At 40.9% G+C, this 15,758-nt stretch overlaps 1 protein-coding gene across 12 annotated transcripts in view; it reads right to left on the bottom strand.

Moving 5' to 3' along the window:
• Positions 1 to 15,758, bottom strand: part of LPP (LIM domain containing preferred translocation partner in lipoma) — a 701,187-nt gene that overhangs the window by 455,387 nt on the left and 230,042 nt on the right. For all 12 annotated transcript variants that reach the window (XM_067738384.1, XM_067738387.1, XM_067738383.1 and 9 more), the window contains one exon: positions 10,826 to 11,026. In XM_067738384.1, the coding sequence (XP_067594485.1) occupies positions 10,826 to 11,018 (193 nt within the window). In that variant the 5' untranslated portion in view covers positions 11,019 to 11,026. The remainder of the gene's footprint in view (positions 1 to 10,825; positions 11,027 to 15,758) is intronic.

The raw sequence follows: 15,758 nt of genomic DNA, 5'->3' as shown, positions 1-15,758 counted from the left end.
AAAATTGTAATGCCCAAGGTCAAGTGGTGAAACTGAGGCTGGCATGTAAATACTCTGACCACCAAGTCAGCACTGAACCTTGGCTCTTTGCAGTGTCAATAAGACCTATGAATATTTAGTAAGATCTGATTTCCCGATTTCACCCAAAGAATTACAAGTTCTTTCCTCTTCAGGAAGGTGCAATGTAAAGATCAAATTAATACAATTATTACCCAACCCTTTAATGAATGAACAGCTTGTCCTTTTTCCCCCTGAGGCTCTGAAAATTAAAACTCATGTACTGGCACTCCACAGTGATAGATGAGGCTCAAGATGCTTACCCTGAACCAGAAAAGGGACATGCCAGTCAAACTCGAGTCTCATTAGAGTTCCTGATGTTTCAGTGAAGCTGCGACTGTCCTCTTGACAGACCATGCATGGTTATAACAAACAGTCTGAGAAGTCGCGAGTGTTCTTCTGTGATGGCTGGCAACTTAACAGGGCTGTCAGAACTACATAAAGAAGATGTTTCCCATTTGTACCTCCAAAATCACAGGCCAGATTCACCTTTCATGTCAGGGAAGAGAGACGATAGGACTCCAGAGACAGGAGCGTGAACTGCAAGTATAAATATTTTAACATCACCTTGTTCAGAGCTCACCGTCAGTCCTTATATATTTTCTACTACCAATTATTCCAGATGTAAAAAAGAAAAAGCTTTTACTAACTGTAAGAAGAGAGGCAGCATCAAATTGGCTTATATGGGCAAGATTAAAAATGGCAGAAAAAATCCATTCTAAATTACTTCTTCAAATATATTGCCATAGGTGGCCATCCGTTTCCCTCACATTCTAGCCATCTGTTGAGAAAACAAATATGTGCTGCCTGACCAAGTTACATGACTTCATATCACTGAAAGCTAGTTGTGCACCAAGTAACAATAATCAGACTCATCAATTCCTAGGAACCAAGCCCCAACTTTGTCTCTTCCAATCTAAGTCAGTGGAGACCCAATGGAATGAGCACATTCAGGGCCTGAGCTCTGGAGCCAGTTCAGCCCCAAACTCTTGGGTAACCTTGGAAGACATTCTCTTCCCTCTCAGACTCAGTTTTCACATCTGACAAGTAAAAGAATTGGCCTAGAAAACCTTCAAACACTTTTCTAGTTCTGCTGCGCAAAGATTTTGTGGTTAAAACATGAAGAATGGCTCTGGCAGGAGAGTGGAATGGAAACAAGCTTGGCTGCCATTTCCATCAGGGGAGATCAGTTGCTTATGAGGACGTTTGCTCTGGTTACTATGTTCACCCCAGATTATCAATCACCTATAACTATTCCCTCTCCATAGAATGGGTTAGTAACCTCAGGTAGTAGAAAGCACAGAGAGATCTAGTAAAAAATTTCCAGGCTTAGGACCCTCACTGAATAGAATTCACTTCACCTATTCTGATTTGACTTTACAAGTCAAGGTGAAGCAATGTAGGCAAAGCTTGAAAACAGAGGCTTTGTTTATGTTTTACAGAAGTGCGTAAGGTAATATACATAGGAAAAGTTTGTGAAAAGAGCAACCATTTTGAAATTAATTTCAAAGAAAAATCATGAAATAATAAAATAATGGAGTTAAAATAGATGAGGCTGTCTAGCCCAATCTCTAATAAATAGAAACCTTTAAAATCAGCAAGAGCCCTAGATATAAAGAATAGAGCCTAGCTCTACAATTTTACTAACTACATGATTATGGAAAAAGTTATTTCACTTCTGGTAGTTTACCACTCAGTAAAATGGCAATAGCATCTGTTCTACCTAACTCAGAGAGTTACAGTAAAAACTCTCTTTTGAGAATTAAATAACAATAAATATGGAAGTGCTGTATGAACTACAAAGGAGTGTACAAGTAAAAGGAATTCTACTGAAAGGGTCACCTGGAATTTGTACCCTATGGATTCATTTTTTAAAAAATCTTATATAAAAAATATTTTTTAAAAGAAACTTGAGACACTGGAGAAAGTCAAACTCAAGCCGTAAGATAACTCCAACTTTACAAACTTGCAAACTTTACAAATCATTCTGTATGATAATCTATTGTAATGAGGGATACAAAATACTATCAAACGTCATTCAGCCAAACTATTGAGAGAGAGAGAGACAGAAAGAGAAAATTTCCAACTGCCAGAGTTACAACAGTAGGAAAATTTCAAAACCATCTCCATAAAATAATGTATTAGTACAGGAAAAAAGCTCACGTACTTTGGTATCTACGAAGGACAAAAAAAAGAAAGATCTATATCCTATTCTGCCATCAAAGTCTAAGGCTCTGAGGAATTTTTGAAAATTTGAAGCAAAGAAAGGACCCTGATTACAGGAAAAAGAACACTACTGCAGAGTGGGGCTAATGGCAGACTCCAGGAGGGCTCACGCCAAGGAGTACTCCTCAGAACTTCTGCTGCCAGTGTCCTTGTCCCCGTGGTGAGCCACAGGTGCCCCCCACCTCTGCAGGAGACCCTCCAACACTAGCAGACTTTGTGTCGGGAAGCAAGAGCAACTACAATCCTGCAGCCTGTGGAACAAAAACCACATTCACAGAAAGATAGATAAGATGAAAAGGCAGAGGGCTATGTAAAAGATGACGGAACAAGATAAAACCCCAGACAAAAAACTAAACGAAGTGGAGATAGGGAACATTCAGAATAATGATAGTGAAGATGATCCAGGACCTCAGAAAAAGAATGGAGGCAAAGATCGGGAAGATGCAAGAAATGTTTAACAAAGACCTAGAAGAATTAAGAACAAACAAACAGAGATGAACAATACAATAACTGAAATAAAAAATACACTAGAAGGGATCAATAGCAGAGTAACTGAGCAGAAGAACAAGATAAGTGACCTGGAAGACAGAATGGTGAAATTCACTGCTACGGAACAGAATAAAGAAAAAAGAATGAAAAGAAATGAAGACAGCCTAAGAGGCCTCTGGAAAACACTAAAGGCAACAACATTCGCATTATAGGGGTCCCAAAAAGAGAAGAGAGAAAGGACTCGAGAAAATATTTAAAGAGATTATATTCGAAAACTTCCCTAACATGAGAAAAGATATAGCCACCCAAGTACAGGAAGAGCAGAGAGTCCCATACAGGATAAACGAAGGAGAAACATGCCAAGAGTCATAGAAATCAAATTGGCAAAAATTAAAGACAAAGAAAAATTATTGAAAGCAGCAGGGAAAAACGACAAATAACATACAAGGGAACTCCCATAAGGTTAACAGCTTATTTCTCAGCAGAAACTCTACAAGCCAGAAGGGAGTGCCATGATATACTTAAAGTGATGAAAGGGAAGAACCTACAACCAAGATTACTCTACCCTGCAAGGATCTCATTCAGATTTGATGGAGAAATTAAAAGCTTTACAGACAAGCAAAAGCTAAGAGAATTCAGCACCACCAAACCAGCTCTACAACAAATGCTAAAGGAATTTCTCTAACTGGGAAACACAAGAGAAGAAAAGGACCTACAAAAACAAACCCAAAACAATTAAGAAAATGGCAATATGAACATACATATCGATAATTACCTTAAACGTGAATGGATTAAATGCTCCAACCAAAAGACAAAGACTTGCTGAATGGATACAAAAACAAGACCCATCCATATGCTGTCTACAAGAGACCCACTTCAGACCTAGGGACACATACAGACTGAAAGTGAGGGGATGGAAAAAGATATTCCATGCAAATGGAAATCAAAAGAAAGCTGGAGTAGCTATGCTCATATCAGATAAAACAGACTTTAAAATAAAGAATGTTACAAGAGACAAGGAAGGACACTACATAATGATCAAGGGATCAATCCAAGAAGAAGATAAAACAATTATAAATATACATGCATCCAACATAGGAGCACCTCAATACATAAGGCAACTGCTAACAGTTATAGAAGAGAAAATCGACAGTAACACAGTAATAGTGGGGGACTTTAACACCTCACTCACACCAATGGATACATCATCCAAACAGAAAATTAATAAGGAAACACAAGCTTTAAATGACAAAACATACCAGACAGATTTAATTGATATTTGTAGGACATTCCATCCAAAAACAGCAGATTACACTTTCTTCTCAAGTGTGCACAGAACATTCTCCAGGATAGATCACAGCTTGGGTCACAAATCAAGCCTCAGTAAATTTAAGAAAATTGAAATCATATCAAGCATCATTTCTGACCACAAGGCTCTGAGATTAGAAATCAATTACAGGAAAAATAATGTAAAAAACACAAACATAGGGAGGCTAAACAGTACATTACTAAATAACCAAGAGACCACTGAAGACGTCAAGGAAGAAACCAAAAAATACCTAGAGACAAATGACAATGACAACACAATGATCCAAAACCTATGGGACGCAGCAAAAGCAGTTCTAAGAAGGAAGTTCATAGCAATACAAGCCTACCTCAAGAAACAACAAACATCTCAAATAAACAATCTAACCTGACACCTAAAGGAACTGGAGAAAGAAGAACAAAGAAAACCCAAAGTTAGTAGAAGGAAAGATCAGAGCAGAAATAAAGATCAAAGCAGAAATAAATGAAATAGAAACAAAGAAAACAATAGCAAAGATCAATAAAACTAAAAGCTGGTTCTTTGAGAAGATACACAAAATTGATAAACCATTAGCCAGACTCATCGAGAAAAAGAGGGAGAGGACTCAAATCAATAAAATTACAAATGAAAAAGGAGCAGTTACAACAGACATACAAAGAATCCTAAGAGACTACTACACGTGACTCTATAGCAATAAAATGGACAACCTGGAAGAAATGGACAAATTCTTAGAAAGTTATGACCTTCCAAGACTGAACCAGGAAGAAATAGAAAATATGAACAGACCAATCACAAGTAATGAAATTGAAACTGTGATTAAAAATCTTCCAACAAACAGAAGTCCAGGAACAGATGGCTTCACAGGTGAATTCTATCAAATATATAGCAAAGAGCTAACACCCATCCTTCTCAAACTCTTCCAAAAAATTGCAGAGGAAGGAACACTCCCGAACTCTTTCTATGAAGCCACCATCACCAGACAAAGATACTACAAAAAAAGAAAATTACAGACCAATATCACTGATGAACATAGATGTAAAAATCCTCAACAAATTACTAGCAAACAGAATCCAACAACACATTAAAAGGATCATACACCATGAGCAAGTGAGGTTTATCGCAGGGATGCAAGGATTCTTCAATATACAAAAATCAATCAATGTGATACACCATATTAATAAATTGAAGAATAAAAACCATATGATCATCCCAATAGATGCAGAAAAAGCTTTTGACAAAATTCAACACCGATTTATGATAAAAACTGTTCAGAAAGTGGGCATAGAGGAAACCTACCTCAACATAATAAACACCATATGTGACAAACTTACAGCAAACATCATTCTCAATGGTGAAAAACTGAAAGCATTTCCTCTAAGATCAGGAACAAGACAAGGATGTCCACTCTCACCACTACTATTCAACATAGTTTTGGAAGTTGTACCCACAGCAGTCAGAGAAGAAAAAGAAATAAAAGGAATACAAATTGGAAACAAAGACATAAAACTGCCACTGTTTGCAGATGACATGATATTATACATAGAGAATCCTAAAGATGCCACCAAAAAACTACTAGAGCTAACCAATGAATTTGGTAAAGTTGCAGGATACAACATTAATGTACAGAAATCTCTTGCATGTCTATATACTAATGATGAAAAATCTGAAAGAGAAATTAAGGAAACACTCCCATTTACCACTGCAACAAAAAGAATAAAATACCTAGGAATGAACCTACTTAGGGAGACAAAAGGCTTGTATGCAGAAAACTATAAGACACTGATGAAAGAAATTAAAGATGATACAAACAGATGGATATACCATGTTCTTGGATTGGAACACTCAATATTGTGAAAATGACTATACTACCCAAAGCAATCTACAGATTCAATACAATCCCTATCAAATTAACAATGGCATTTTTTACAGAACTAAAACAAAAAATCTTAATATTTGTATGGAGACACAAAAGACCCCGAATAGCCAAAGCAGTCTTGAGGGTAAAAAACGGAGCTGGAGGAATCAGACTCCCTGACTTCAGACTATACTACAAAGCTATAGTAATCAAGACAATATGGTACTGGCACAAAAAACAGAAATACAGATCAATGGAACAGGATAGAAAGCCCAGAGATAAACCCACACACCTATGGTCAACTAATCTATGACAAAGGAGGCAAGGATATACAAATGGAGAAAAGACAGTCTCTTCAATAAGCGGTGCTGGGAAAACTGGACAGCTACATGGAAAAGAATGAAATTAGAACACTCCCTAACACCATACACAAAAATAAAGTCAAAATGGATTCGAGACCTAAAGGTAAGACCGGACACTATAAAACTCTTAGAGGAAAACACAGGAAGAACACTCTTTGACATAAATCACAGCAAGATCTTTTTTGATCCACCTCCTAGAGTAATGAAAATAAAAACAGAAATAAACAAATGGGACGTAATGAAACTTAAAAGCTTTTGCACAGCAAAGGAAAGTACAAGCAAGATGAAAAGACAACCCTCAGAATGGGAGAAAGTATTTGCAAACGAATCAACGGACAAAGGATTAATCTCCAAAATATATAAACAGCTCCATATCACAAAAACAAACAACCCAATCCAAAAATGGGCAGAGGACCTAAACAGACATTTCTCCAAAGAAGAAAAACAGATGGCCAAGAGGCACATGAAAAGCTGCTCAACATCACTAATTATTAGTGAAATGCAAATCGAAACTACAATGAGGTATCACCTCACACCAGTTAGAATGGGCATCATCAGAAAATCTACAAACAACAAATGCTGGAGAGGGTGTGGAGGAAAGGGAACCCTCTTGTACTGTTGGTGGGAATGTAAATTAATACAGCCACTATGGAGAACAGTACGGAGGTTCCTTTAAAAACTAAAAATAGAATTACCACATGACCCAGCAATCCCACTACTGGGCACATACCCAGAGAAACCGTAATTCATAAAGATATCCCAATGTTCATTGCAGCACTATTTGCAATAGCCATGACCTGGAAGCAACCTAAATGCCGATCGACAGATGAATGGATAAAGAAGATGTGGTACAATGGAATATTATTATACAATGGAATATTATTCAGCCATAAAAAGGAACGAAATTGAGTCATTTGTAGAGACATGGATGGCTCTAGAGACTGTCATACAGAGTGAAGTAAGTCAGAAAGAGAAAAACAAATATAGTATATTAACGCATATATGTGGAACCTCGAAAACTGGTACAGATGAACCGTTTGCAGGGCAGAAACTGACACACCGATGTAGAGAACCAACATATGGACACCAAGGGGGGAAAGTGGCAGGGTAGGGGTGGTGGTGTGAGGAATTGGGAGATTGGGATTGACATATATCCACTAATACGTATTTAAAAAAAAAAAAAAACAACTACTACTGCTAGTACTTTAAAGACCAAAAGAAAAATTGCATCATCTCATTGCTCTCATCAGTCTAGAACAGAAGGTGATGAGACAAAACCATATATACATACCAACTTCATTCCATAAAAAAATATGTAGACACTTAACATGGTAAAATTTGCAAGAAGACAAAACAATAAAATATATATAGGGGCTCATAAGCATATAGTACAGGACACAAAGAGGTATTTGGAAATGCAGGGGCATTCCAAGAGACACAATTGAAAAAAAAAAATCAATGAAAAATGAGAACAATGGTAGTAAAATAAAAAGACCCTAAGGGCTAAAGAGCTAGTAACTTGGAAAAAAAAGTACACGTACTCTTAAATGTGCCAAAGCCCTTAGAGAAAGTTATTAGCAGAATACCTTGTAAAAAATTATAACATACGGTACCACATAAATATACGTTGATGTGGAAAACAGATGGATACTTTCTCTACTTTCACAGTCAGAAATTAAAAATGAGAAAGCAAACCCCAGAGATTACAGACATAATACGAAGGTGAGAAATGTAATCGGTAACTTCAAGGTAGCAGTGGTTAAACAAATCCTGGGCTAAAAAGCTCAGGGAATGGGACGACGAGGTAAAAGAAATTCAAACAGAACCATAAAGCCTAAAAAGTGGCTAAGAAGCTCGAATCTGTGGCTGGAAAAGCACGCTCATATTGCTGTACTTTACTATTATCACCGCAAACATCATTGAGTAGCTACTAGGTGTCAGGTGTCCTGCTGGAGGCTGTTGGGAGTAAAGGCATGAGTCAGGCAGCCCCAGCCTCTAAAAGGTCCGAGTCTACCGAAGGAGACAGGACCATACACAAGTAAGTCTATCAGAAGGACAGTTATGAAAAGGACTGTATGAGACACATAGAGGTTATGGCTGAGGGACAGAGTAGAATACAATACAAAGTCCTGATAACTCTGGACTCAAACAAAGGGGACCCGAGGACTGGTACCAACTTGACCACAAGCAGGCCGTGCTTGTGCTTCTCTGAAAAAAACACTCACACTCTCTGCACTGCAGTTCTCATCTTTATACCAGCGAAAGGTGGACTGTGTGATTTCTGTTAGTTCTACACTCTGTCTTTGTGGCTGAGGTTCTTGGAAGTCAGGGCCTGAATTAAGCTATGAATGTTAAGGCTTTATGGGCTAGAAATTGAGGGCGCGTATGTACATAGGCAAAGAATGGCAATGGCGTAAGCTGAGACACGAGACCTCATCAACTCACGCGGTAAATGAAAACTGTGTTACCTACTACCTGGGGATTTCACTAATGGTACAGAACATTCTAAATGGACAAAAAAAGAAAATGGATATAAACTTTAGAAAGTGTATAAAAAATTAAACAAAAATAACATGAATTATAAAAACACTGAGAGCAACAGAGGATGCACTAACATTTAAATTAAATATAAAGGAAAGCAAATCTTACACTTCTAACAAATATCATGTCATAATATATAGCAGATGAAGAGATGGAGCTATATTTTAAAAAGTCTGAATATCCATGAACCTTTATCCACGTTTGTCTTTAAAATGTATATATGCAAGGGAAATTTCTTCCTTTACGTATTCAAAAAAGGTTATATTAAAAAGAAAAGAGAGATTGGCAGAATTGCAAGAAAGACTCAAGACTTCAGAAATTCAGCGAGACTGAGTTGCTTCGAGAGAGGATGCCACATTCCAAACTGTTTATTGCAAGAGAAGAATTACTGAGCAGTGCACTCACCCATGCAGCCATCCGCCACCCATCCAAATATATATACACATAGGCACATACAGACATACATTTGACCATACACAATCATTCCCACTAAAAACACAGTAGCATAATAAGAGCCAAGAGGAACATAAGGATGAGTGAGAAACCACGTCTTGTTGCTTAAATGGGGAAACAAAGCTTACGTTCTTATAAGGAAGTAGGGAAGTATCACCATCATATGGGGCCTGAGTGCCACATATGCCAGGAAGAGAAGGACCAGCAGCATAGCAGGCTGGGTGAAGACCACAGCCTCACTTCAGAAACTTTGTAGCCACAAAACCACAGAGAATGTCACCTCTTTTCTCTAAGCTTCCATTTCTTTATGTGAAAAAATACTTAGTTCATGGGGTTATAGGGAAGGCAATAAAATGACAATGAAAAGCATAGTGCCTCACGCGGACTATCTGGTCAGTAGTGGCAGATTAAGAAGAGCAGGAGGGGGCTTCCCTGGTGGCGCAGTGGTTGGGAGTCCGCCTGCTGATGCAGGGGACACGGGTCCATGCCCCGGTCCGGGAAGACCCCACATGCCACGGAGCAGCTGGGCCCGTCAGCCATGGCCGCTGAGCCTGCGCGTCCGGAGCCTGTGCTCCACAATGAGCAGGAGGAACAACAAAAGAAGTAGGAAGGTGACAGTCAGAATAAGATGTATGTGGAAACCCAGGGAAGGGAGTGATTGCTTCGGATCTAGGTCAAGTCCAGACACTGGAGAAGGTGATACAAATAGGATTGTGACGGGTGACAGAAGGGTGTGAGGTGGTATGTTAAGAAAGAACAAACAGTTGAGCAAAGAGCTGCAGAGGATCAGAGATGATGCCACTGTCCCTAGAGAACCAGCTAGACAGTGGGAGAACCTCACAGAGTCCAGTGACGAGGATGGGGCATCTCCATGCAGGAAGAGTCGGCCAAGGGGACAACTCACCGGCATTCACAGCACTCGTGGTGAATCTGACCCCTCGTGGAGGGGTCTGAAGTGCAACCATTACCTGCTTCTCTCCTCCCTCTCACATACGCCAACACAATATAGGACCTGCCCCATCCTGCCCCTTGGGTGTACATCGACTGTCATACCCGCTAGACTTCCTCACACCTCTGCCTCCTTCTCTGTAAGAAACCGTGTCTTTATTCCCTTCACATTAGAGGGGAGTCCACTGTTTGGCATCATCTTTGGACACATGTCCAATGGCAAGGGGGAGGGACGACTGGGTGGTAGACACATTTCTACAAGACAGTGGGATGGGGATGGAGGACACAGCAGTAGAAGAGCACTGAGCTATGAATGAAGAGATGAGGGTTCTAGTTTTAGCTCTGGCCCGAACTCACTGTATAACCATAGTCATATAACCCCTAAGAGATCTCAATCTTTATTCCCCAAAGAAGAGCTGCCTAGATAGTTACTTGATGCCTTTTAACCTTTGACAGTCTATACACTATGATAACCACACCACAAATTCTTGAGCTACCTTGTTGCAACACAACATTGTACTACAAATCACTTTTTATTATATTGAACTCTCCCATTTGGGGCACCCACCTCTGCAATCCTTCACTCACCTTCACCGCCAGGTTGCTTGTATGGGTTGTACTTCGGCTTTGGAGCAACGACGGGGGCAAACTTCTTCGGTGGTTGCTGTGTGGACACTGAAATGCTGGGGGTCCCAAAGGAATGGGTGGTCTCCATCCGGGCAGACACATGGCCAAGGGGCTCAGGAGAGCTTTTGGGTGGCAGCCAAGATGGGTGAGACATTGTTGAATCTGGAATTAAAAAGAAACAAACAACAGTTGTTTTTAAAGAAACACAAAAATAAAGGCAATATACTTCACTTCGTTATTACTTCTTCTTAATCCATACTTAATAAAATCTTGAAAAAGGACTCTGAGAAGGAGAGAAGGAAGGAAGGAAGGAAGGGAGGAAGGGAGGGAGGGAGGGAGGGAGGGAGGGAGGGAGGGAGGGAGGGAGGGAGGGAGGGGAGGGGGGAGGGAGGGAGGGGAGGGGGAGGAAGGGAGGGTGGGGGAGGGAGGGGAGGGGAGGGAGGGAGGGGAGGGAAGGGAGGAAGGAAGGGAGGAAGGGAGGAAGGAAGGGAGGGAGGGAGGGAGGGAGGAAGAGAGGGAGGAAGGGAGGGAGGAAGGGAGGGAGGAAGGAAGGGAGGGAGGGAGGAAGGGAGGGAGGAAGGAAGGGAGGGAGGGAGGAAGGGAGGGAGGGAGGAAGGGAGGAAGGGAGGGAGGAAGGAAGGGAGGGAGGGAGGAAGGGAGGGAGGAAGGAAGGGAGGGGAGGGGAGGAAAAAAAGTAGGAGAGTTATGAAAAACTTGCCTTAACTGGAGAAGAAGAAAAATTGAACACTCCCCTCAACCAATCTAGAATTCCTCTCTTCCAACAGTTACCTATTTTAGTGCCTAGGACTCTTCAGGAAATAGACATGAGTAAGAAATGGTCCCTAACCTTAAGAAGTTTCTATGGTAGGAGAATCTTATACTAGCAAGGTTGGAAAAAAGCTTCAATTTTATTAATAATCTATTAAAATGATTACCACATCAATTAAATGGTGGTAAGTTACCTAAATGAGGTGATATTATCTAAATGAGGTAAAAAATAAAGTGTTGCTGGAATGTAGAAAAAGATAAGATCACTTCTTGCAGGGAGCAGAACTAAGACCTCATTAATGAGGCAACCTTCAGACTGGGCCTTGAGTGCTGAGTAGAGGTCAGGCCCCAACAAAGGAGGCAACCTTGCATGAGCAGAAAAGCACACACTTCAATTTAGCGTGGCTGTGGGGGAATAAGGAAAAGTAGCCAGCAAAAGAACTAAAAATGTGGGATGCAACCAAAGCACTGACAGCTTTGCATGCAAGCTTGAGGAGTTTGAATTTATTCTGCAGGCATTAAGGAACCCCCAAAGGTTTATTCTTGAAACAAGGGTATGACTAATGCATGGCAGGACATTTAAAATGATCCCTCTGGCAGGAGCAGTACTGCTCCCCACCAAGGGGCACTTGGAAATTGCAAGGAGGGACATTGTCTGCCACAATGCCTAGGACAATTACTGGTACTTAGTAGCCAGGGGCTAAAATATTCAACCCCTATAATGCACAGGGCGGCCCCGTATAACACCCATCAGGAACTCTGCTGAGCGGATACCATACAGGACCTCTAGGAAGAACTCAGCTAGGAAGGGGATACACCAGCCAGTCCAGGGGCTATCCTACTGGGATTAAAAGATACTCTGTGAGGAAAGAAGAACGATGTCCTGGTGTCAGGGTAAGCCAACCAACCCTACAGGCAGCCTGCAGGCTGGGGCCAAGCCTCACAGACTGCCACTGAGGAGGGCTCTCCAAGTCTGATTGCAAGAGCTCTCCAGCGCGGGGAGGCCCGGAAGGCTCCCTCACCCTCTCCCAGCCCCAAATCCATCCCATAATTTATTAATTGGACTGAATTAATTGAGAGGCCTCCATAATTACCTCCAGATGTCTGTAACAACAAAGAAAACTGGAAATGCAGGAAAAAATAAAGGCCTCAGCACGTGGCATGGCCAGGGAGAGATGGGGCCCAGCGTGGCCTGGGTAGTATTACACCACGCCAGGAGGGGTGACATGACCCTGAGCAGCCCCGCTGCCCTTATCTGCTGTCCCAGGTTCCCCTGCTCCCTGTCCTTAACTCACAGAGTTTCATGACAACCAATGAGATGACAACATTAAAGTGGTTTTTTTGTTTGTTTTGTTTTGTTTTTGCGGTACGCGGGCCTCTCACTGCTGTGGCCTCTCCCGTTGCGGAGCACAGGCTCTGGACGCACAGGCTCAGCGGCCATGGCTCACGGGCCCAGCCGCTCCACGGCACGTGGGATCTTCCCGGACCGGGGCACGAACCCGCATCCCCTGCATCGGCAGGCAGACTCTCAACCACTGCGCCACCAGGGAAGCCCTATTAAAGTGTTTTATATACTGTCAAGTGCTAAGCAAAACGAGGGGAGGAAAATTGTTGGAGGTGTAGGTCTCTCAATCAAAGAGGATGACGTGAAGCAATGAGGAAGCCTCTAAATTAGGAATCAGGAGGGTTCTGTTACTTAAGCCAGTGGGGACACTGGCTTTTCACTCTGGTTGCAGGGCCTTATTTTCCTCCCCTGCACCTTGTACACATGCTAATGTACACAGACACTTGGTAAATTGTAGGTTCCTTGGAAGAGCGGGGATCATATTTTATACTTCCCTAAACCACCATTAAGGCCCAGCACAAAACCAATACAGAAAAACAACTGTGAGTCTGGTTTACCCCTGGTTCTTAAAACTGGCTGCACGTTTAGAAGTCTTGGAGATTTTTTTTTTTAGATACCAAAACCAAGCTCATCTTTCAGGCTTGAGAAACTTTAATTTGGGTTTTGTTTGTTTAATTGAGCCTCAGTTTTCTACTAAAAGGGAATAAAGTGTCTGTTCTACTCTCAACAAGACCAAAGTGAGTGTAAGTGGGGAACAAGTAGGATAAAATAAAGATTTGAACATTTTAACGTGCCCTGCACATTTGTAGTATAAATTTTATTTGTGGATTTTTTTTAAAATGGGTTAATATTATCCTTGCAAATTTTCTATAAATCTCAAGTTATTCCAAAATAGAAACTTTCAAAATGGGTTAATATAGGATACAGTGATTTCTAAAGCAAAGAGGCACATTTCCAGAGCAACCACACGTTGCCAATTGACTGTAGAATCCTGGCCTTTTCAGAAATTCTGCAGATATAAAGGAACAGGAAACTTCTGGGAGAATATGAAAGATGAAAATGCAAGTATCCATGTGCAAACCATGGACCCCACCATATTTTCAGTTACCCCAGCACCATAGAGCACCCTTCCACTGTACTCTGCATGGAGGCAACCCCAGTGACACCCCCAGTGAGTGCCAGGGTCTGGCCAAATACCTGTCTGCATAAGACCTTAACAGCATTTTCTCAAGCCTTTCTTCTATATGTTACCAATGGCCCGGTGACAGCACTCCCGGGATTTATAATGAAATTTAATGACCCTGAAGACTTGCTCGTGCTGTGTCCACCATCTATAATGCCATTACTTTCTACCAAGTACACCCCCCCACTTTTTGTTATCTTGACCAAGCTGAAATGTCTCTGATGCTGTGAACATTTCCCTAGCTCCTTCCAGAAAGAGTAACTTAATTCCCAGGCTCTTGTTTCATACTAATAACAGTCCACATGTAAGCTATTTAATCACCTGCCTATCTACCCCAATAAGCTGGAAGTTCCTAAGTGGTCTCACTATACCAGCACAATGCCTGGCCAGGAAGCCCTTAGAAAAATATCTTATGCATGAATGGGTGAATGAATAAATGCTGATCTCCTTGGTTACTCCTCCCTTTCTAGAATCTGCACCTCCCTTCTTAGCATCCACTGATGGAATCATCTCTTTTTTCCCTCCCTTAATTTAGAGATGTAATGAATTGTGTTAATAGATTTCTAGATCTTGAACCATCTTTGCAGTCCTAGAAAAAAATCCTACTCAGTCACAGTTGTCGTGTTTTGGTATATTGATGAATTACATATTCTACTTTACATAGAATTTCTGTACATATAATACTAAGTAAGATCATTCTGTAGTGTTTTCCTCTACTTGTTTTACTTATCATCATTAGGTTTTGATATGGGGGTTCTGCATCCTCTTCTACTGTTTGGATTAGTCTACTGATAAGATTGGAACTATCTGATCTTTAAAGGTTTATCAGAATTCAGTGTAAAGCCATCTAGATATGAAACTTTCTTTAATAATAGAGCTTAATCATAGTTCCAAGAACTTCTACAATAATGGTAGCAGTTGTATACTTCTTTTGAGGTCATTTTTCAGCATTTATATTCTGCTGGAAATGCATCCATTTCCTCTAGGTTTTATCTCTGCTCCCCTTCCCCCAAGCTACCTCTCGATTAAAAATGATGTCTCATGTGCTATGTATCATTTAGATCTGAGCAGCACTTCCTACTAGTCCTTGAAGACATAATTCACATTCTCCGTCCTCCAGTTCAAGCTATGTCCCCTTTCACTACATTTCCACAGCACCTGGGATACTGCCGTCACCACTCCCATCGCACGTCACTCTGCCTCTCTGCTTGCCTGTATCACAAACTAAACTCTTCAATCCTTGAGAGCAGAAGTAATTATCATGCTCCAACCTCATGGCCTAATACATAATAGGCACTCAATAAAAATGTCTGTTAATTTAATAAATGAATAAATTTATTTGCCAAGCCCTAGAGCTCCAGATAAAGCAACGTCTCATCCTGTACTCAGATGGTTCAGATGATCATCCTGTTTCCAAGGAGTTTAAAGCCTACCTGAGGAAGATATATTTTTATATGTGAAAAGAGAAAAAGGGCAACACAAAGTATACAAAAACAAAAACAAACCAACTGGGGTATGTAACAGGACCTAGCACAGGGGTACTTTGAAAGCTAGGGGGCTCTGAAAGACAAAGGGATAAGCAAAAGGACAATGCCTGA

This window comes from Pseudorca crassidens, chromosome 5, assembly GCF_039906515.1.
Source record: "Pseudorca crassidens isolate mPseCra1 chromosome 5, mPseCra1.hap1, whole genome shotgun sequence".
In the NCBI taxonomy this organism is placed as follows: domain Eukaryota; kingdom Metazoa; phylum Chordata; class Mammalia; order Artiodactyla; family Delphinidae; genus Pseudorca; species Pseudorca crassidens.
The sequence above is the reverse complement of the archived record's forward strand: the minus strand, read 5'-3'. Positions and strand labels throughout refer to the sequence as shown.